At 52.6% G+C, this 22,520-nt stretch overlaps 7 protein-coding genes across 7 annotated transcripts; 3 read left to right on the top strand and 4 right to left on the bottom strand.

Annotated features, from left to right (window-relative positions):
- Positions 1-441: 441 nt before the first annotated feature.
- On the bottom strand, positions 442-1,967 carry AtWU_09906 (putative cysteine synthase; the record flags this gene model as incomplete). Its single annotated transcript, XM_035505012.1, has 5 exons — positions 442-617; positions 677-1,293; positions 1,366-1,484; positions 1,534-1,593; positions 1,677-1,967. 5 exons carry the CDS (start codon positions 1,965-1,967, stop codon positions 442-444), a joined length of 1,263 nt encoding a protein of 420 aa, XP_035360905.1.
- A 242-nt stretch (positions 1,968-2,209) lies between these two features.
- Positions 2,210-3,885, top strand: AtWU_09905 (class I SAM-dependent methyltransferase; the record flags this gene model as incomplete). Its single annotated transcript, XM_035505011.1, has 3 exons — positions 2,210-2,567; positions 2,638-3,614; positions 3,676-3,885. 3 exons carry the CDS (start codon positions 2,210-2,212, stop codon positions 3,883-3,885), a joined length of 1,545 nt encoding a protein of 514 aa, XP_035360904.1.
- Positions 3,886-4,488: 603 nt separating this feature from the next.
- AtWU_09904 (putative acetamidase) lies at positions 4,489-6,492 on the top strand (the record flags this gene model as incomplete). The annotated part of the gene is made up of 7 exons (XM_035505010.1): positions 4,489-4,927; positions 4,995-5,107; positions 5,161-5,384; positions 5,441-5,715; positions 5,774-5,949; positions 6,019-6,301; positions 6,380-6,492. 7 exons carry the CDS (start codon positions 4,489-4,491, stop codon positions 6,490-6,492), a joined length of 1,623 nt encoding a protein of 540 aa, XP_035360903.1.
- A 120-nt stretch (positions 6,493-6,612) lies between these two features.
- On the bottom strand, positions 6,613-8,561 carry AtWU_09903 (indolepyruvate decarboxylase family protein; the record flags this gene model as incomplete). The annotated part of the gene is made up of 2 exons (XM_035505009.1): positions 6,613-8,229; positions 8,310-8,561. The coding sequence occupies 2 exons, from the start codon at positions 8,559-8,561 to the stop codon at positions 6,613-6,615; spliced, it is 1,869 nt and encodes a 622-aa protein (XP_035360902.1).
- A 424-nt stretch (positions 8,562-8,985) lies between these two features.
- On the bottom strand, positions 8,986-11,027 carry AtWU_09902 (peroxisomal targeting signal receptor; the record flags this gene model as incomplete). The annotated part of the gene is made up of 3 exons (XM_035505008.1): positions 8,986-10,126; positions 10,205-10,779; positions 10,857-11,027. The coding sequence occupies 3 exons, from the start codon at positions 11,025-11,027 to the stop codon at positions 8,986-8,988; spliced, it is 1,887 nt and encodes a 628-aa protein (XP_035360901.1).
- Positions 11,028-11,444: 417 nt separating this feature from the next.
- On the bottom strand, positions 11,445-16,168 carry AtWU_09901 (C6 transcription factor; the record flags this gene model as incomplete). The annotated part of the gene is made up of 10 exons (XM_035505007.1): positions 11,445-11,880; positions 11,952-12,464; positions 12,544-12,550; positions 13,284-13,557; positions 13,614-14,321; positions 14,372-15,148; positions 15,206-15,237; positions 15,296-15,518; positions 15,575-15,989; positions 16,044-16,168. 10 exons carry the CDS (start codon positions 16,166-16,168, stop codon positions 11,445-11,447), a joined length of 3,510 nt encoding a protein of 1,169 aa, XP_035360900.1.
- A 2,229-nt stretch (positions 16,169-18,397) lies between these two features.
- On the top strand, positions 18,398-21,815 carry AtWU_09900 (putative RNA interference and gene silencing protein (Qde2); the record flags this gene model as incomplete). Its single annotated transcript, XM_035505006.1, has 4 exons — positions 18,398-18,762; positions 18,826-19,961; positions 20,019-20,263; positions 20,316-21,815. The coding sequence occupies 4 exons, from the start codon at positions 18,398-18,400 to the stop codon at positions 21,813-21,815; spliced, it is 3,246 nt and encodes a 1,081-aa protein (XP_035360899.1).
- Positions 21,816-22,520: the final 705 nt, after the last annotated feature.

The raw sequence follows: 22,520 nt of genomic DNA, 5'->3' as shown, positions 1-22,520 counted from the left end.
TGACAAGGACGGGATGAAGCCGATTCGCGGCAACTGAGTCAGAGTTCGATTCGATTCAGACGTGCAACCAGTCAGTGGGGCCGATCGCCTCAAGCACGACTTCTTGCCAGATTCATGCCACGACCCACTAGGGCAAGTCTGGATGACAGGAGGGCCGTAGACAATCGCGCGGTTCTATCTAGCGCGAATGGGAGCCACCGCCACGGTTCGTCCGGGTAAGGCCGAGGGGATCCCAGCTTGTCGGTTTCAGCGGCAACGAGCATAGTTCTGGCCGCCGCCATGTCCGACACTAGCATCAGCTTCATGCATAGCGGGAATAGCATGTTTGGGCTTTGTCGCCCCTGTCCAGGGGTCTTCCCGGAGGCCCATAGATGATTATTTCTGCCTTGTCTTTCTTTGCCCGTGACGAACCCCATGCTTGTCCGCAATGAATCGTAGCTTCTATTGATCCTCTTCCTTTGCGTTCAAAACATCTTCCAGCTTTGTATCCACGGCGCCACCAACATCTCCGGCTTTGGCCCAGAACCTAGAAAGATGTCTCGAACCCGAATCAGACAGCACTGTCACAATCCTGTGACCGGGTCCCAGCTTCATTGCCGTCTTCACGGCCGCGAAGCCTGTGTGATGGGAGATTTAGAATGAGTAACGCGGCAAGGGAATCCTTGGGGGTACTCACAGTTCACGGCACTGCTACTGCCGATGAATATGCCGTCCTTTTCTACAAGCCACCTAGCCATAGCCAAAGCTTGAGCGTCCGTCACTCTGACTGCGTCATTAACCAGCTCCTTCCCAGCCTCAAAGTTCGCCGTCACACGGTTGATCCCAATTCCTTCAACAATAGTATCGACCTGTCTTCGTCGTCTAGTGCCCTCCCTCTCCTTGTAATCGAACATGACGCCAAAGCGAACTCGATTGTACAGTCCACTTCCCTGAGGATCGGCCAGCACTACATGCAAGTTCGGTATCTTTGGCTTCAGGAAGAGCGCCACGCCAGAGATAGTACCCCCAGTCCCAGCGCCCGCGACGAAAGCATCCAGCTTTCCCTCGCATTGCGCATAGATCTCAGGCCCCGTACCATTGAAGTGTGCCCGCCAATTGGACTCGTTCTCGAACTGGTCGGCGAAGAAACCCCTTCCGTCCGTGTTCGATGCGGTTTGCGCTTGCGCAAGAGCTCGCGCCCGGTTGACGAAGTTGTCCTTTTCCACAATGGGTGCGGGTGGTACGCGGTCGACGATGGCGCCTAGTTTAAGGAGGAGATTGGACTTTTCAATCGCTTGGTCGGATGGCATACAGCTAGAGCATATCGTTAGTATGAGAGCTTGTAGCGGGGTGGTAGCAAAGTGGGTAGGGCTATGGAAAACGAACATGTGCGCGAGATAGCCTTTCGCACGGGCTAAGGTAGCCAAGGAGATTCCCGTGGAGCCAGAAGTACCCTCGTAGATTGTGTCGCCTGAATGAGGTCTTAGGATACCGTGTTCTTCGGCCTGCGGGGGGTGTAAGAGACAATCCAGAGGGGTAGGTGGGTTGCGTTACTATTTGAATCATGCTCAGCGCGACGCGATCCTTGGAGCTTTGTCCAGCTCCATTGAGGAACTGCAACATTGTTAGATATACCCCAAGTATTGTTGTTGAAGGTGTAATAAAAATGTGGACGATGTAAGAGTGGAATGACGTACTTCGGCCTTGCCCAAAATCTCGCACCCTGTCGCATCGGACAATGATTTGATTCGAAACAAAGGTGTATTTCCAATGCAGCCCTCAATGCCTTCGACAATGGCGGGAGGGCCTGGTCTCGCGCTCAAGGCATCTTCGGAGGTTGTTGCGGCTGTCTTCGCTTGCGAGCTTGCTTGGTAGTAGTCCTTGACGCGGCGCTCTAATTCCGGGTAGACAAGATCCTTGAATCCCAGCGTGAGAAGAACACCAGCGACAAAGGCAGTGCCGATATACAGATGCGAGCGGTCACCCATGCTTGGAGGGGATCAAGTATGAGTATCTGCAGTGAAGAGAAGATATCAATTCATATCAATTCATCTACGTCAGAAGCTGGTCGGAGAAGAGACCGGAGAAAAAGCTCGGGCCAACCAGAGCAACTCCGGCCAATGGATTTCGTGATTCGTCGCCTGACCTCCTCACTCTCTCGCTCTCTCTTCGTCTTTCACGATCCCTCCTCGGCCTGCGCTTCGCTGCTGCTCGCCGCCAATTCCTCCTCATGGACTCGCCAGTCCTGAATCAGCTGTTCCGGCAGCTGTTTCAACATCCTGCTTGTCGCCAATCATGGAGATCCTCATCTGCCCTGTCGGGGCGCCGACCGGGTTGCGTGCGCCTGTCATCCACCCCATCCCGTCAACAGTCTCGCAACCTCAGTTTCCAAAGTTTCAAGAGACGCCTCTTTGGACATTCGAAACTAGATCCTGGAACACTATGGGCCCCGCGAGATCAGGTCATGCAAAATGTCGACAATTTCGAAGAGCAATTGCAGGCGTATCCGTTGGTGACGGCCAAAGAGCTCCGCCATCATCGTGAGCGGCCGCGACAAGTGAAGATGCTGACGAGAGAATTTATCGATGGTTGGCAGGCCTGTCCACTATGTGATTGATGGTCGCTGATGCTAATGATGTTGTCTCGTTCCTTTTCTAGACAGTTTATACAATCACAATTACGGCTACTTCTCGAAACACGCCACCATTTTCCGCCCCGGAGAGCCATTTTATTTCAACGAGATCGAGGATGGTCCGGCATTTTATCGCATGCTTGGGCAACGCTACGACGAATTTGAGGATCAGTTGGATGAGACCAATCCAGATGTCGCTCGTCAGCTGTGGCACACGCCAACGGAGCTTTTCCGACCTTATTACGGAGAGACGATTGCACGGTACTTGGTGTCGAACTACAAGTTGACCCTGTACCCGTACCACGACCTGATCATATACGAAATGGGTGCCGGAAACGGAACCATGATGATGAACATATTGGATTACATTCGCGACACAGATTACGAGGTTTACCAGCGGACCAAGTACAAGATCATTGAGATTTCGCCGTCGCTGGCCTCGCTTCAAATGCAGAACTTGACCGACTCGCTCGATGCGGCCGGTCATTCAGACCGTGTGGAGATCATCAACCGCTCGATCTTCGACTGGGATACATATGTACATTCGCCGTGCTTCTTCCTGGCGCTGGAGGTGTTCGATAACTTTTCCCATGATCAAATCCGCTACGACCTCAAGACGGAGCTGCCTCAGCAGGGTGGAGTGCTGATTGACGCCAACGGCGAGTTTCTCGAGTACTACAATACGCAGCTGGACCCGATTGCTTCTCGCTTTTTGCGAGTGCGCCAGGCTGCGGCGCGACGGAAATTCCGCACTCCCTTGACCTCCAAGTACATGAAGTTGATGCGCAGTCAGCTGCCGTGGCAGGAGGGCCATCGCTACACCCTGCCGGAGTATATCCCCACGCGGCTCATGCAGTTCTTCGATATCCTGAACACCTATTTCCCGGGCCACCGCCTGATCGCCAGTGACTTTGACACTCTCCCGGATGCCGTGCCGGGAGTGAATGCGCCCGTGGTGCAGACGCGGTACAAGAGACGGACAGTTCCAGTGTCGACGCCATTCGTATGTTTCTCCCTTACTTTCTTCCATGTGGTTGGTTGGCCGTTTATTAACTCTGCATTAGGTCCACCAAGGATACTTCGATATCTTCTTCCCTACCGACTTCAACACCACCGAAGACATCTACCGTGCTGTCACGGGCAAGCTGACGCAGGTGATGAGCCACGAAGACTTTATGCGCCGGTGGGCGTATATTGAAGACACGGAGACGAAGAACGGAGAGAATCCGCTCTTGACCTGGTATAAGAACGCCAGCATGTTGATCACTGTGTAGAGGCGTCTATATGTACCATAGTATCAAATATCCAAGCAAGCATATCTCTGTATCTGCTCGTGTTTTGTCTCTGCCGTAACTCAGGTGCCTCGGCGCCTGACGGAGCTTCATGGTTGGCGGGCCCTTCATCCGACCCTCAAACCACCTCTTCCATCCACTCCTTCTCCCTTCTCCTCTTTTCCTTCCCATCATACCATCCATCCATCCAAAGCACCAAGTTGCTAACCCGTGAGGGGAAATCGGCACCAAATCCGGTCAGCTTCCCCTCCCATCCCCGCAGCATCATCCGGATAGAAACCTAATCCATCCTCCCCCGAGATAGGCAGGATAAGACGATCAGGAGCCCTTGATTGGCAGCACCACCGATATCATCCGGCCGCGCAACTTATCTCCTCCCTTGGTTCATCACCATGATAGCCAACCGTGTTGGACTGTCGTGTAGGACACCTGATACCCATCCGGCTTTAAGTCCGGCGCTGTGGCCCTCTTCTTCCACCGTACGACTCTGGAATCTCCAGTAGTTTCAATCTTCCATAGTCCTTCTTAACCCATTTTACCCAAGACATCCAATATTCGCAAAGCTAGTATATAGAAACAACAACCATGACTATTCCAACCTGGAAATCAACCGTCTACAAGAAGCGCGCAGCTCAGCTGGCCGCAATTCCACCTAGTTGGCGTCTCCCGGAGTCCATCACTGCCGATCCGCCACTTAACGCTCTAGAGGCAATCCGCTCCTGTGACATTCTCACGGAGAAAGAGCTGGAATGGACGGAGATAAACGATAGTACTGTGCTGCTTTCTATGCTGGCGAGCCGCGAGATTAGTTCCGTTCAGCTCACGACGGCGTTCTGTAAGCGCGCGGCCATCGCCCAGCAGCTTACCAAGTGCTTGACGGAGATCTTCTTCGACAGGGCTCTGGCGCGGGCTAAGGAGCTCGATGATATCTTGGAGAAGACGGGGAAGGTGACAGGACCGTTGCATGGGCTGCCGGTTTCGATTAAGGATCGGTTTGATGTTGAAGGGTTTGATACTACCGTTGGTTTGTGTCCATTCCCTGGAACTACTACCGCCTGGGAGAGGAGTGTTGACTAACTACTTGTATGTAGGCTGGGTTGGACTAGTTGGTAAACCCGCGAAAAGCCACAGCAGTATTGCATTGTCGCTGGAGTCAATGGGTGCAGTGTTGTACGTGAAGACTAATGTGCCACAGTCTCTGATGGTAAGCAATCACCCTACTACCTTGCTCATGATGGCAGACGCTGATTGAGCCAGATGTCTGATTCCTACAACCATGTATTCGGACAATCCATCAACGCATTCAACAGCCAACTCATCTCTGGCGGAAGCTCCGGCGGCGAAGGCGCCCTCATTAGCACGGGTGGCAGTGTGGTTGGTATCGGAACAGATATCGGGGGCTCAATTCGCGTCCCAGCCAATCTGCAGGGTTTATACTCGATCTGTCCTACCACAGGCCGAGTACCATGGAACTGCTCATTGTATGGCTCCATCGCCATATACCATGACTCTATAAACAACGGCTGACCATCCCCAGCATGCACCAACACTACCTCGTTCCTCCAGTCGCAGGGCCCATGGCCCGCAGTCTATCCAGCATCGAGCATTTCATGCAATCCCTCCTCGACTCCAACCCTTGGAACATCGACCCAGGCTGCATCCCAATCCCTTGGAGAAAGGAACTTGCTGCGAAACCCACAGGTAAACTACGACTGGGAATAGTCTACGACGACGGCGTAGTCAAGCCGCAGCCCCCAATCGCCAGGGCAATGCGCGAAGTTGCAGAGAAACTCAAAGAGGCTGGTCATGAAGGTGTGTACACATTTCAGAACCCCCGCTCCTTATCCTCAAGTTCCACTAACCAAACCAGTCTTCGAATGGGACACCTCCCTCCACGTCACAGGCCAAAACCTGTGGACAAAAGCCATCCTCGCCGACGGAGGCCAACACTGTCGCTACCTATGCGACATTGTCGGGGAGCCACTGATCGAAGGAATGGTTGTAGGGACAGAGAAAGATGAACTGACCATCTCAGAACGCGAAGAGGTCAGGCTCATACCCCCACCCATCAATCTACCACATAGCCATACCATACTAACTTACACAAATGAACAGCTCGAAGAAACCAAATGGGCCTACCAAACCACCTTCCTCCAACAATGGACATCAAGCAACCTCGACGCCCTCCTGATGCCCGTCACACCCTGGGTCGGCTACCGGCCGAAATCCTGGGTCGTTAGTTCCCAGTGGCTCGGCTACACGGCTCTCTGGAACTTGCTTAATTACGCAGCTGTTACTGTTCCGGTGGCTAAAGTGGATGGTGCGCTTGATCAGCCCGATCAGGAGTGGTTGGAGCATGTGCCTAGGAATGACTCGGATCGGTTTAATTGGGAACAGTGTATGCATACATACTCTCCTTTTCCATTCCCTTACTGGTTTGTTCTTATTGTAGAGACTGTTTGCTGACGCTGTCTAGATGACCCTGACTTGGTCAAAGACATGCCCATCACGGTACAAATCGTTGGAGGCCGGTTTGGTGAAGAAAAGGCCGTTTCGGTGGCTAAGGTGTTGGATGAGGTTTTGCGGTAGTGGTTATAGATACTACGTACTGGGTATTTGCTATACATTGAGTGTATATACTATGTATAGTCTCAGACATGTGATGTACAGACAATTTGAAGTGCATTCTGGTATAGTCCCGCACATCACCTACAATTTCGCCTCTCTTACACTACTAGAATCATCCCCCTTCCCCTTACCCTGCCACGCAAACCCAATCTCCTTGCCAATCCCCGGCTCAACAATAACATTGACAACAGTCACACACTCACTCTCGAACCCTTCCCTCGTCGCCTTCTCCAACTCCTCCTCCGTCCTAACAAAGAACCCCTTCCCACCACACATCGTCGCCAACATCTCATACCTTGTTTCGTAGAGCAGACTCGTCGAGCGCAGGCCCTTCTTCGTCCCTCCAGCACCACCACCACTCTCAGAAGCCTTCGTATCATTCCCCACCGTCTGACTCTGCAATACCCTCCAATCATCCTCACTCACCGAATCCCCGTGATATATGCCCGAGTTATTAACCACGTAGATGAGTGCCGGGATGCGGTACCGCGCTAGGGTCTCGATTTCCATAGCGCTGAAGCCAAAGGCGCTGTCACCTTCGAAGGCTACTATTTTCTTTGGCTTGGTGGAGGTGGTGGATGGGAGGGCGTTGTATGCTTCATGCGCTGCGACAATGTACCCCATCCCGACGCCCATTGTGGCGTAGGTGCCTGCGTCGAGGCGTTGGCGGGGATGGTTGAGCGGGAAGATGGAACGGGAGATGTCCATTGTGTTGGCGCCTTCGGAGACGTAGATGATGTTGCCTTGTTCGAAGGGGGAGAGGGTGTTGAGGGTCGATTTGATGATGTGGTAGGCGCGCTGGTAGGTGAGGGGGGTGTTTGGCGGGGTGGGACAGAGGGCGGCGGTTTGGGCCTTAAGTTCGTTGCGGTTGGCGGAGGCGGTTAGGATGGATGTGAAGGTTTCGTTGGGTTTATTAGACGATGGTGATTGGGAAGGAGTAGGGGAGTATTTCCAGTTAGAGAGCGAGGAGAGGAGTTGGTCTACGACCAGTCCGATGTCTCCTAGGATGCCTAGCTCGGCGGTTCCGGCGTTGCGGCCGATTTCTTCGGCGCATATGTCCACCTGGATGATCTTTGCTTTCGGATTCCATTTGGGTGCTTCGCCGTAGTGGAGGATCCAGTTGAGACGGGCACCGAGGATCAGGACAACGTCGGCGTGCTTTAGGGCTGCGCTGCGAGCGCTGGATGCATTCAAGGGGTGCGAGTCCGGTACAACGCCCTTGCCCATTGGTGTCGGTAGGAATGGGATCTGAGTCTGATCCACGAGCTGGTTGATTCCGAGCTCTGCGCGCGCGTATGCGGCGCCTTTGCCTACCACCAGAAGTGGGGAGCGAGCGGTGCGGAGCAACTGCGCTGCCTTGAGGATCAGGGCTGGGTCTCCGCTCGCCTTTGGCGGAGAGGGGACGAGCAGGGTCTCGGGCTGCGGGAGACGGTATCCAGGGGAGGATTTGCCTTGGATGATGTCGGCGGGGAGGTCGACGAAGGTCGGGCCTGGACGGCCGTACCAGCATGTGCGATAGGCATTCTTGACGGCGCCGGGGATGAAGTCGAGGGAGGAGGCGCGGACAGCGAGCTTGGTGTGAGGAGTGAGCAAGGAGATGGCGTCCAATTCCTGGAAAGCGCCTTTGGTGACACCAGTGGTCTCAGCAGAGCCGGCGAGGACTAGCAATGGGAAGTTGTTTGCGGAGGAGTTCCCGATCTGGTGACAATCGATAGTATGGAGTTAGCACGATGGCCAAGAGCTGGCTAGCGGTGGAGAGAATGCTGGAGTAAGCTTACCCCGGCCAAAGCGTGGAGAACTCCCGGCCCTCCGACAACTAGACAGACGCCCGGTCGGCCTGTCATGTATCCATAGACACTGGCAGCATAGCTGCAAGCCTGCTCATTGCGAAAAGCCACAAATCGAATGCCCAGGTTGATGGCCTCTTCGGCGATCTCGACCACAGGGATGCCGACAATGCCGAAGATGACGGTGACGCCTAGATCGCGCAGCGATCGGGCGATCAGTTGAGCGCCGGTGACCACGGCCATAGTATACAGTGAAATTTTCTCCTTGCAAGGAGAATTGTGAGAGCAGTGCTGCTTCAGCGAGAAGTCGAGCGGAGTTCGAGTTGAAGGAGCAGGAGAAGAGCCGAGGCAAACAATGGCGGATGACGCAAAGGGGTGAGTGGCCCCAGGCAGCCACATGAATGGTATACAATAAAGGGATGGATAACTGTAGATAATTGATTACAACCATTTGATTAGAACAGAATATCTACAGATAAATCGCATTCTCATTTACACTGCATATCTCAATGAGCTTCGTTCATTACGGCATCCCTCCGTGGGCGCCAGTCCGCAGAGAATCATTCATATATGGTATCCATATCCAAAACATCACCTTCCATCCAGCTAGACAACATCTCTCAGCAAACCAGGCTGAGCATGACCACTATATGCCCTTTTGCTATGCTTAAAACTCAAACTCCCGCCGGAACACATTGACATCCATGCCCGCCACCACCTGATCAGCCAGATCGCGTCGTCCCATCTGGCTAAAGACTCGCCGCAGCGTGTCGTACAGGTTGGTGCTCTGGTTCTGGCTAACATGGATCATGCGATCCAGCTGCTCGTCGTCAATGCCACCCTCGCCACCGACAATCTCACGCGCCCGCTCTCGACCTTCCTGCTCAACCACCCGGTGCATCGACAGTGCTCCCAGCAGGTGTTGAGCAGCTTCTGGGTAGCAGCCGATGTTGATGCACGACACACCCAGGTTGTACCGCGCCCGAACGAAGTTAGGGTTGATGTTCAGCGCTTGCTCGTAGGCCTCGATCGCCTCCTCGGAGCGACCCGAGTTGGCGAGCGTAGCACCCAGACGGTTCCACAACAAGTGGAGCTGCTCCTGTTGGTTCGAGGTTCCAGATTCCGTGGATGCCAATGCAGCAGAGAAGCAATCAACTGCCTTGTCGTACTCCTCCGCGCAATAGAAGAGAACTCCCAGACCGACCTGGACGTCCGGGTCCATTTGCTCGCCCGAAGGCGACAGCTGAGCAGCCTGGATGAAGAGGTCGGTAACACGGTCGTGCAGGAGCTGACGATCCGTAAAGCCCAGGTCGGCATCCGATGAAACATCGTTGGGGTTGATAATCTGGGGGTACTTGACGGACAGCCAGCGCTCCAGAGTGCGGTACGATGTCGAGTCATAGCCCTCATTGGTGTAGGAAACAGCCAGTCCCATCAGCGCATCCAGGTTGTTAGCATCGATCTTCAGTGCCTGTTCCAGCGCCCTGATGGCCGGAAGTTCCTTCTCATTCTGCGCCTGGGCCGATCCCAGCATGGTCCAGGCCTGGACATGTTGGGGGTCTTTCTGGACTGCCGCCTCGAAGGCCAAAGCAGCCAAAGAGAGGTTTCCACCCTCACGCATAATCTTCACTCCCTCTTCGAAAGGATTGTTCACGCTCCGGAACACGTTATCTTCTTCGAACATGTAATCGCCTAGTTGGGGGTTCCGGAAGCGTGTGTTAAGCGTATCGAATCCGTCCCATTCGCCCATCTCACCCATATGCAGGTTGTCGTCAATGTTAAAGTCGGTCTCGCCCTCGGCCAGTTTCCTGTTGATTGCGGTCTCAGCCTGGACCCGTTGCCACACGCTTTCAAAGGCACTATCGCCTGATTCTTGGGGGACTGACCTGTCCAGATCATTCAGCTCTGCCTCCACAGCTGCGTTGGCCTCATCGTCCAATTTCTGAGTATCCGCCGTCTCCATCTCCGCAAACTGTGCCTCCCAGTTCTCGTCATCCAGCTCCACCATCCGTCCCTTGCCCTTATCCTGTGTAGTCGCCTCCGCTGGCTGCTGCTGCATCGCCATCGGGTTAAATGTCTGCGGCATCATGCCCATGCCACCCATGCCCATATATCCGCCCATACCCATGGGCCGCTGGTAACCTGCCATCATCGGCGACGGGGCAGACGCCACAGGATTAGCCGTCTGCGGCATGCCAGCCCGACTCTGCTGCTGGAACCGGGCAAATTCCGCGGGCGTAAAGCCCGACGCATTGTTCATCATGGGACCTTGCGGCCCGGCAAATGCAGCCTCCATGCGGGCATGCTCGCCCGCATCGAACTCGGCAGCCCAGCCGGGGGAGCCCGTCCGGGGAGGTGTGGTCTGGAACTGATCTAGCTCACGTCGCAGCTGCTCCATGGCGAATAGTTGCGGGGGAGCACCGGGAATTTGGCCGGGTTGTTGGGCGAATTCGTCCATCATCTGAATAGGATTATCAATCAGGCATTAGTACTGGATAAAGATGTATGGTTTCTGATAGATAAGGGTTCACTTCGTACCTGATCTTGTCCTCCCATCATACCCCGGGACCGCATGCCTTCTTGCATGCCTCCAGGACCCCGCCCCACGAGGCGATCTCTCTGTAGGGACTTATCATCTTGGACGTGCTTGGTGAACTGAGTCAACGGATTGCCTGCCGTCGAGCACTCGGCGCCACCAAGGAAGGACATGTTGTATGTGTAGTAACGATCGTAGTGGTCTGGGTCTCAGTTATATCATGAATAATGCAGGGGTAGATGCGGAGAGGTTGAGTATTTGGTAGAGCTGATTATAAAGCAGATGTAAATGCGAGTTGTCCGAGGAAGAACAGCTCGAGCGCCGAACGTGGGGTTTCGGAGAGAGGCGCTACTGCCGATCGGAAAGATACCGAGGCTCCCCGACAGTCACGTGGATTGTAACTATCATGCTACGGAGTATACTAGTCTATCGATACAGAATCCCCGAGATATATTCCAGTCAGTCGAATGCAATTTCGTTAATATACAGACCTACAGTATGTAGGATATATCGTTCAATTAAAGTACATGAGACCTCTCCTCCTTTGACATGTTTACACAGAATAATCCTGATGCCAACCGCTCAAACTTTTATGACTGCTCCGCGGGAGCAGACTTGTCGCTACCAACCACGGTCCGGCTCGTGGCCTTGCTGTAATCCAGACGCAGTCTGCGTCCGTAGGGGAGCTTGTTCTCAAGGATGGCCATGGCCGCCTTGGCACTAGAGGTGCTGACGAACTCGGCGTGAGCGAAACCGCGAGCCTGTCCAGTGCGACGATCAACCGCCACACGAATATCAACGACATTCTGAACGTCCTTGAACAGCTCGTTGAGGTCCCGGTCCGTCATCTCGAAAGGCAAGTTACCAATGTACAGCGTGCGGGTAGGGGCGTTCAATTGCCGGCGGTGGTAAACATTGTTCTGGGCGAATTGCACGGTCACGCGGCGGCCCTCGAATAGACGCAAGTTCAACGCATCCACTGCGCGCTGGGCGGCATCGATAGAGTCGAATTGGACATAGCCGTATCTATACCCGGGTAGTGGTTAGCTCTATACTGTCCCGCCACAGAAGGAATAAATTCCTTCAAACCAACTTACCCTTTGCTAATGCCCCGGTTATCAAGAACGAGAACCACCTTCTCAACAACACCATACTTCTCCATCGCCTTCTTCAGATCCTCACGAGTCACATCATAGAAGATATTGCCAATGAAAACCGTCTCCTTGGGGGTCGGCGGCTCCTGGAGTCTTCGCCTCCGCGCTTCCGTCTGCTTCTCAGCGTCAGATGCTTCCTGCTCCTGCTCCTGCTCCTGCGGCTTCTCCTGCTGAACCGGCCTCTGGTTACCAGCCTTCAGTTCTGTCTGAATGAACCGAATCGACGGCTCTTCGCGCGACTGTTCCACCTCCTCGGTCTTCTCGCGCTGCTCGCTCTCCTCAACAGGTTTGCGCTCATTGTTCACATCGGTACTGTTCCAACGACTCTGCAAAGTAGGCTGCGAAATCCGAACAGGAACTGCCAGGCGAGATTGGAGGGAAGGAAGTGCTCTGGTTGAGCGTAACGGCGCTGGTGCTGTGGAAGACAGCAGCCGGCAAGCTGCTCGGAAACAATGCCTGTGTCCGAATCGGAGTGTTAGAGATGTACACAGATATCAAAACAACGTCTCGAGGACATGCAGTACCATCAACTTACATTTTCTCTGTAGGCCAAGGATGAAAACAGAATTAAATTATTTCTTTCTGGCCTCGTTGGGATTCTGGGGAAATTGCACTGCTGCTGCTGTCTGCTGCTGCGGCTTGATTGGAAAATCTGGTTCGTCCGATCCGAGGCCGGTTGTCACGTGATTTTACCTGTGCTGGGAGTTTGACTAGTAGTCTAGATATGATTTGGATTGTATTTTCTGGTTTAAGGACAATCTTAATGTGGAGAATCCTGGGAGCTTCGTCATTGTTGGAACTAGTCCTTGGTGTAGTGACGGTGCTAGTCTTCAGATGTTGATGCTCGGAGACTATATATATGTCGGCACTACATCAAGGACTACTAGTTAAAGAGAACTTTGGAATCTACTACGTACTGAGTGTGCATCACTTAGCAGCACATGGAAGGAGATTAATTCAAGAAACTGAACGTAGCGCCATTCCATATTTGCAGCCGATTAAGAGTCACTTAATTTACATCTTTGCTTTTTTCTGAAGCCTCCATTTATTAGTACCAGAATTCATAACCATCCAGACACCAAACACGCAAAATATACCAATGAAATGATATAAACATGCCTCTTGTGAGGGGAGATAATCCAACAAAGAAGGAACCATATGGACAGAGGAATTGTACAGCACTTAGCCATCACATTAACTTTTGACATTCATTCTTTATATACTGCGTTGCCGGACTGAAGCCGAGAGACAATCAAGTTCCCGGTCCTGTATTACTCGGATGTTGGAGTGGGTTGGCGGTAAAGGCTGCCGCCGCAAGTGGACTGCTATTGTCATAGCCACTGCTGTCCGGAGAGAAAAGGTTAGGGGGACCGCGGGGCATCGAGCGAAGTCGATCAGCTCCGCCACTCTGCACGGCGGACAGCTGTACGGGTGACAGAGGACTTTGGCTTTGCTGCTGCTGCTGCTGTTGTTGTTGCACCTCGGCCGAGGGCCACCATTGTGATGACGCATCTAGCGTCGAATTCTGAATATAGGTATCCCAGGCATCCTGTGTTACTTTAGTTAGAGATAGCTCACAAGATTACACCATACAGAAACACGTACCCAATCCAGATTGAGCTGCATATCAGGTAGCTGCCCAAACATTGCGTTGAAAGGCGAAGGCGCTCCTGGCATGTCGACTGTCGTTCCTAGTGCACCCTGCGCTGGCAAGGGCGCATCTGTCATCTTGTACGTAGGATCGTTGAGGACTTGGTGGCCGGGATTTACAGGGCTCATTCCGCTGCTGAGGAGACCCAGGGTCATCGCCGCACTTTGTTTCTCATCCTGCGGCTCAAATGTCGGCGCAGGAGCGGTACTTTCAGGATATCCAAGGTTCAGTTTTGAGAGCATCACCCCAAGGGCGGTGCCTGCTTTCCAAGCGTCTATCGTCTCGTCCTGAAGTTCCTCCCATATTCCCTTGGATCGCCGCAGGGCGGCTATTAATTCTTCTCGTCGCTCTCTACCCCAAGCATATGAGTCACTGGATACTCTGCCTGCAGCCTGAAGTCGTTGTCCATGATACATATCGATGCAAATAATCGTCGCTGCCAGGAGATAGTCGGTCGAGCCGAGAGAGGTAACCCGGTTGTGTCTACTTCGTAGTCGCCCCATGGGTTGAGTTTCAGTGTGGAGCAACGATTGATACCGCAGCAATTCCATAGCGGAATCTATGCATGTTCTTCTTGAGTATGTGAAGCGAGGGTTCTCGTGCGCTCGAACTAGGTATTTTCGATGGAGGACGCATTGCGCTTTGTGGTACACACTTGCAATCTGCAAATAGTCAGGACAAGCCAAACACAAACATCGCGGATTGGAGTTACCGTAAAGCGAGAAAGAATCAGAGTGGGTGACTCCCGTGGAGAGTCTTCAATCGGACGAACAAGCAGGTGCTCAGGTATCAAGTCTCTAGCTCGCCGAAGCTGCGCATCAACCTCCATAACAGTGTCGTAAGAAACTGGAGTTTGAAGGGGGGCTGTTGTTTCGAGGACACGGCCAAAGACAAATGTCAAGCGTGACTTGGCAATAAGATACGAGATTGGTGTAGGCTCATTCGGGGGTCGAGACGGAGGGAGCTCCTTGCAGTTCTCATCGAAATCGTCATCATACAAATTTCGGGGGAGTTCCGTGTCTGTGTCAGACGTGCGAATCATGTTTGGAAGACCAATTTGAGAGGAGCACAGTAGATCTGCCTGCCGTACGAAGGACCACACTCGGCGGCGCATTTCACCCTGGAAGGGGGTGATGTTGGGAAACATCTTCGAATCGCGATGGTATCCCATCCTCATGGCCAGCCTCGTAATCACACCCACCAGCACCCAAACTGATACGTCCGCTTCCCGTGTCTGGCAGAGATCTCCATGAAGATGGAATATCAAGCTTTCAATCAGATTTGGATATGATTTGGTAAAGTCAGCCAAAGTAAGGCACTGCGCAACAAGATTCCTAAACGTGCCAGCCATGTCTAACGATTTACCCCGGAACTCCGGTGGCTCGTCTCCATCACGATGGTATGATAACATGGCCAGCCGCATCATGGCGAAGAGCATAGCGATCCAAACGGTGCACGTCTGCGAAGGATCCTCCCAGTGACGGTTGTACTAGGCCACTATTAATGAACTGCCTCCCCTCCGTTAGGGGGAACAATTTTGACTTACCTGGGCTTGAAAGGTTGGGCCGTGGAGAATATCTATTGCTACGTCAGCTCTAACAGTACTTTGTGTAGGTGGACGTAATCTCTGACTCACGAGTCGAAGGGTCGTAACAGCTGAAATATCGTTCAATCAACATGTCCGTTGTATACTTTGAAGGAAAAGAAGACATGATTTCTGCTCGGCTAAGCGGCTTTGTAGCTCCAAACAGTAATGCAGAGCCTGAAACATCGGTAGGCAACTTCGTTGCCTCCAATTTCTGGGCTTGTTCCTCGTACTGTTTTTTGTGCGTCTGGAAGAAATTGCGGACTTCCGTGATCTAGAAAGTACCATTAGCATAACCATCGAAGCTGGTTGAGAATAAGATAGACGTACATCATGCATTACAGTAGCCCAATGGGCTTCGCTGAAATACCATGACTTGTTATTGTCGACCTTCATTATGCCAAACGATTTGGTGACCTGCTCAGTGTCACTCTCCTCCGGAGCATTGGGTGCGTCGTCCTCTATGTCTACATCCCCGGTATGTGGTACAGAGCCAGTGCTACTGCTGTTGCCAGATATCGCAGCAAGGGCTGCAGCTGGACCGCCGGCCTGCGAACCGTTCGTCATGAGGGACAGAACAAGATTCTCAAGCCGGTCAATGCGATTCTGCATGTCGTCTGGCGAACTTGAAGCAGACAGCGGAGGCGGATTCTTCTTTCGTACGTTTGCCTGAGCATATGAACATGATGTGGCATCGCCTCGTTTGATACAGTTCTCACAAGGTTGTGCACGGTTACATTTCAACCTGTTTGAAAATGATGAGCCATGTACGGCACTCAGAGTGAGCAGAGGCACTTACTTTCGTTGCCGGCAAGGCGCACAGGAAAGTGGCACCCGGTTTCTCTTCCTAGTAATTTTATGAAGACCTTCCGGCGAAAATGCGCTAGCGCTCGATGAGGTTGTAGATGGAGGAGTGGGAGACATTTTGTTGTAAAGACGTTTGCTGGAACGGTTTCTGAACTAGAGAGCAACGTTGTATGATAATCAGGACACCCTCAGGATACCCTTGATCTTGTCAGACTTCTCCAGAGCTGATACTGTGGTACGCCAGACCGAAGCAGACAAACGAGTAGACAATCGTATAGTGGGACGCAGTGCGCGGCCTCCACAACTGGAGATTCTTCCAAGTGTCCGTCAGATGTTGTGATTGGAAAATGGCGGTGTCGCAGTACGAATCCAAGCCACGTTCCGACGGTCGGGTTGGGCGCAGACAGGAGAGCGTGATGTAACGAAGCGCCGTGTGAGATATCGACGGGGCGCAACTGCTGGTACGGGGGTGTGTTTGCGGTTTCACTCAGCGCAGTGTGAGACGGCGCGCGAGTCGAAAGTTCTGCCCAGAGACAGAAGTCAAGGCCAATTTCGCGCGATGTGGCTAGATCCCTCGCTCTTCTGCAGCTGCTGGAAGAGGCAGTTGGCGGAGGGCGAGGTGCGCTGAGCACCAAGGAGGGGCGCGATAATGTGGATTTGGGGGTGCTTTGCGGTCCGTCCGGTAGTCCGCAAGCAGAACTGGCAGCTTGTAGTCAAGGTCGCGATCACCTCAGTGCTGTCCAGAGCAGCTAGGCGCACAGGGAAGCAGCTCTGGAAAATCAGAAAAAAAATCCGGGAAAAGGTCGAGTCGAGTGATGGAAAGGTTGAAGGATGGGTAGGATGGCTGGAACCCCAGAGGACTGACGGCGGGTGTCTAGAGGCACGTTTCGGTGCTTAGTGTTTAAGTTGGTTATCTCCGTTATCGCCTTCTGCCTTTTTCCTGAGGCGGTCAATATGGTCCTCAGGCAACAGCTGACGTAAGGCGGGATGGGAACATCAATTTCCTTTTTCGAATTCAAGTAGAGAAAGGAATCAAGTACGGCTTACTGTCCTCTCACTTGGATTCCAACAGCATAGAGACAGAAGCAGAATTTGCAGTGGACACGTTTATGTAAGACGGCTATTCAGACCTTACACTATACTGCTAAAGGATTTGCGTCATAAGTACCTTTGATCTATAAGATGGCACTGGCCCCGTTTGTCTCGCCATGGGAGTAGCCTGGACCCGGGCTGTGATGGTCTTCCTGAGACGCCGTCTCAATCCTTAGGCTGAAAATGAGCTGCTCATTTGCCCGCTTGGTCCGATAGTGGACAACTAACTAACTAACTATATTACAGGGTGCATATCTAGTTGCCTCGTATGATCGTTGGTTGGTATCAACCATACACAACTTGTGATACTGGGAGTAGAAAGGAATAACCAACGAACCTGGATGCGCAGTGACACCAAGACGCTCGCTGACATGAAGTCTTATTTCACCAAGCAAGAGCCAGTCAGATCGAGCTGGAGCGAAAGAGTGCTGACGCAGTATTGATCCGTGAGCTCATTCGCTTCCACTAAGAATATTTTCCACCCCAAAGGCAGCGGCGGCAGCAGCTGTCAATCTACTAGTGAGGAACATACTTTGCTCTTGTACTCACTTCGATGAGTCCAGAAAGCTTCTGGCCGGATTGCGGACCCATCCAAGTGGATCCTCTTCATTCTGCTTCGTCAAATCACCCTATCAAAGCCATGGGAGAAAAACAAAGTCAAAGATGAGCTGATTTCCGCTTTCTGGCAGGCTGACCATGGCTACATAGATACCCCGTATATACTGGTTCTTACCGTTATCAATGCCCCTCATTTGCTCCCAGCCTAGACTATATCCCCATCATTTCTCCCCTATCCAACACCATGTGAAACCCCGGTCTCAGACCCAAATGATTGGGCGGCAGTCTTTGTTCCACCATGTGTGCAGCCTTCCGGTCTCCCCCTAAACGTCATTTCTCGATCAGGGATTCCCTTCCTGGACGATTGAATACAGTAAGATGGATTGATCTATCAGCTGCGGTCGCATAAGTACACCAGGCCCACCAGCCATTCACCGTGTTTTACTTCATTGCCAACTCAAGGCTGCATGGCCATCCTTGCCGCGCTGCCTCGTCCTGTGAGTGAATGAGCAGCAGGCTGTGCCCCCAGCAACCTGATGTGGGGTGTGTTAGCAGCACCTACTAATTTGCAAGCGCTCATCCCCCACTCCCCAAAACCTTCGTTCTGCTCCCATCCTCCCTGCAGCCTCATAGCGTGTCTATCTGGGTTGTGAGTTGTTGTGAAAGAAAATTTATTTGGTGAGAAAAGCATCTGCCATGTCGTCGGGAGGTCAGCGGGGTCGTGGTAGAGGAGATCGGGGCAAAGGCGGAGACCGTGGCCAGGGAGACCGTGGTCGGGGCCGCGGCGGTCCTCCCAGAGGTGGAGGTGCAGGCCGAGGCTCGACCACTGAGCTCCCTATCCGTCCCGGTCCCAGTGATGGCGGTTTTAGAGGTCGGGGAGGAAGAGGTGATGGTGGTGGTGGTGGTGGTGGTGGGAGGGGATTTGATGGGGGCCGTGGACGGGGTTCGGATAATAGAGGACGGGGAAGAGGGTTTGATGGGGGCCGTGGTGGTGGACGTGGTGGCCGCGGAGGTCGGGGAGGAGGGCGAGGCGGTTTTGATCAAGGCCCGTCGGTGTACTCGTGAGTAGCGTCCCCACGCGTTTGGCTGCATTGCACGCCAATCTAACTTAATGGCTACCTTAGTCCGGGTGGACCGGTCCCTACCCCCAGTCCCCAGGTCGAGAAAACGGAAAACGCTATCGGAGCAGCGGTGCTTGCGAAGAAGCAGAAGAAAGCTGCGGAGTGGCCGCTGCGGCCTGGTTTTGGCACCCAGGGCCGGCCTGTCACGCTGTACGCAAACTATTTTGAGCTAAAGTCGGTGGGGAAGCAGCTATACCGCTACCACATCGATATCTCAGGCGACGCAGCTGGTAGGAAGCCTACCGGCAAGAAAGCCCGTCACATCGTGCGATTGTTTCTCGAAGAACATTTGGCTCAGTTCCGTAACAGTGTTGTTACCGACTATGTATCCACGCTTATTGCAAACCAGAAGATCCTGATCGAACAGGAGGCCGCCGAATATGATGTTCGCTACCGGGATGAATATGAGGACGAGTACCCCGAGGATCCTAAGGTCTACCGGGTGAGGTGCCAATATACAGGCACCCTCAACCCATCAGACCTCCTGAACTATCTCACATCTTCAGATGCTGCTGCCATGTTTGCATCCAAGGCCGACGTTATACAGGCCATGAATATTATTCTGGGCTTTCAACCCAAGAGTGATCCCACCATCGCTTCTGTCGGTGCCAATAAGCACTATGCTATCTGTGGAGGTCGTGAGGAGAAATATTCTCTCGGTGACGGGCTGGAGGCACTCCGGGGCTTCTTTGTCAGTGTTCGTGCCGCAACTTCGCGTCTTCTGGTGAACGTACAGGTCAAGTACGTTGCCTGCTACCAAGAAGGCCCGCTGGCGCACATCTTCGGGTTGTATGAGCCATTCCGCCCTCGCGAGCTCAACAACTTGCGGCGGTTCATTCGCAACTTGAGGGTTCAGGTGACCCACATCAAGAAAACTAATAAGAAAGGCCAAGCTATTCCACGGTTCAAGCGCATTGCTGGTGTTGCAATACCCAGAGACGGTGCCTCGCAGCCAATGCCCCCCAAAGTGCCAAGACTTGGTGCAGGCCCTAAAGAAGTGGAATTCTTCCTTGACGCTCCAGGTCAACAACCGTCGGCATCACAGCAGACTTCTCGTTCGAAGAAAGGAAAGAAGCCCGTCAAGGCGGGACCTCAGCCGGCTGGCAAGTATATCAGTGTTGCAGACTTCTTCCTCCAAAGTCAGTGTTCCCCCCAGCCTATCCTGATGTTGCGTCATTTAACATTGTCATCTGCAGATTACAACATCCAATGCGACCCAAAGATGCCCGTAGTGAACGTCGGCACTCGAGAGAATCCGAGCTATCTGCCCGTCGAAGTGTGTGAGGTCGTGCCTGGTCAGCAGGCTAACACCAAGCTTACACCTAACCAAACGCGGAACATGCTAAACTTTGCTGTGCGAGGCCCACCGCAAAATGCTCAATCAATTGTGGCGCAAGGGACAGAAGTGTTGGGTCTGGGAGCGTCACCAAATCCCACCCTCGTGAGTATCTCTCCAAAGCTGTTGTGAGTGCTTTGTTAACGTCTGTGTTCAGGTGGACTTCGGAATCCAGAATGATCCTCGGCTAATAACCGTACCTGGACGAGTACTACCGGCGCCTAGCGTTCTGTACAGGGATGAGAGCAAGCCGAGTCAAAAGCAAATCAAGCCCTTCTCAGGAAGTTGGAACATGAGATCGATTCGGTTTTCAACGTCCACGAAGCTGCCTTCTTGGACTTGGCTTGCCTTGGACTACGAAGGCGCGAGATATCCGGCCATCAGGCCCGAAGACTTGAGCGCCAACCTCAAAGGCTTTACGGACAAGTTGAACGAGATCGGCGTGAATGCCAGCCCACCAAAGACTGGACAAACTCTACTTTTGACGAGGAGGGGATATGATGAGGAGATTAGAGAGTATAATACAAAGGCCATCGACAGAGCCGTTGCCGAGCTCATTGAGAAGCACAAGCCCATGCTCATACTGACGGTCCTTCCGAGCAACGACGCTGATATCTATAATATTGTCAAGAGGGCCTGCGATTTGACGCACGGCGTCCGCAATGTCAACGTCGTTGCCGACAAATTCAGAAAGCCTAACAATGATCAGTACTGGGCAAACGTCGGGCTCAAGTTCAACCTCAAGCTGGGAGGAAACAACCAGCTGATTGATCCCAAAGAGCTAGGCCTCATTGGACAAAACAAGACTATGCTCGTCGGGGTGGACGTCACTCACCCGTCCCCTGGGTCTTCCTCCGCAGCCCCTAGTGTTGCTGGGATGGTTGCCTCAATCGATTCGACTCTCGGCCAATGGCCAGCAGAACTCCGGATTCAAAAGCCTAGGGAAGAAATGGTCGCTGAACTCGACACCATGCTGAAGGCCCACCTTCGGCGCTGGGTTCGTAACCGGAAGACCTACCCGGAGAACATCATCGTTTACCGCGACGGAGTCTCCGAAGGCCAGTACGAGCTCGTGGTGCAGCGCGAACTCCCTCTCCTCAAAGAAGCATGCAAGGAAGTATATCCCGCCACCGACACCTCCAAAGGTCTTCCTCGCATCTCGATCGTGATCGTAGGTAAACGCCACCACACACGCTTCTACCCAACCAAGCTGGAGGACGCCGACAAATTCGGCAACCCGGAAAACGGCACCGTCGTCGACCGCGGCGTCACCGAAGCCCGCAACTGGGAGTTCTACCTGCAGGCTCACACTGCTTTGAAGGGTACCGCTCGCCCAGCCCACTACTTTACCGTCTGGGACGAGGTCTTCTGCCGAGAGAAGGCCATACCCCCATACGAAAACGCCGCAGACATCCTAGAAGGCCTCACCCACCGACTCTGCTACCTCTTCGGCAGAGCCACCAAAGCCGTTAGCATCTGCCCGCCCGCCTACTACGCCGACCTGGTTTGCACCAGAGCTCGGTGCTACCTTAGCAAAGTCTTCGATGAAACCCCAACCGGAAGTGTCATTACGGGCACTGACCCTGGCGCTTCTGCTCGGGAGTTTCTGAACGTCAAGATCCATCCGAATGTTAGCGACACTATGTTCTACATCTAGGATGTGAAGAAGATGTTCGGATGGACGTTGCTTATGAGAACTACTACTTATGATATTTGGATAGTTGCTGATTTGAGATAAACCATGCCTCTTTGCCACGTGGATGATTGATGATGATGATGATGATGATGATGATGATGATTTGGTTTGTTTATCTTGAGTTACTATCTGATGTTTTGAGTGAACCACCCCCCAGATTTGTTTTTTTTTTTTTTTTTTTTTGACCCACAAAAAATACCTTTCTTACATACATACCCCTTTTGGGGGATATTTTGCTTTTTTTTTATTTACTATACTTTTTTTTTGAGGATGCATGTAGTACATATCATATGTGACGGTTGTATGTACCCAGAATGAGCCAAATACGAGATACATGGTCACATATTATGATGATAGAACTACACTTGATTGAAGGATATATTGTTTGGTATTCCACATCGTATTAGTATTTTCATTAGGGTGAAATACGATGCTTTTTATCACCGAATCTGCCAATCGATCATGAGTATGGTATTTCATTGATCTGGGCATACAGAATGTGCCAACTACTGGTATTTAACAGATAAGGCGTGATGTAAAACGATGAATGAACCAAAGCAACCAAGGACACAAGAAAGACAAGCAGTGGAAAAATTCTTACAAGAAGCGAAGAAGACACATCAAATAAGCAATAAGACAAAATCATATTGAACTGTAGGTTAACAA

The sequence above is a fragment of the Aspergillus tubingensis genome, assembly GCF_013340325.1.
Source record: "Aspergillus tubingensis WU-2223L DNA, scaffold_11, whole genome shotgun sequence".
NCBI classification, from domain to species: domain Eukaryota; kingdom Fungi; phylum Ascomycota; class Eurotiomycetes; order Eurotiales; family Aspergillaceae; genus Aspergillus; species Aspergillus tubingensis.
Note: the sequence above shows the minus strand (reverse complement) of the source record. Positions and strands in the feature narration are given on the sequence as shown.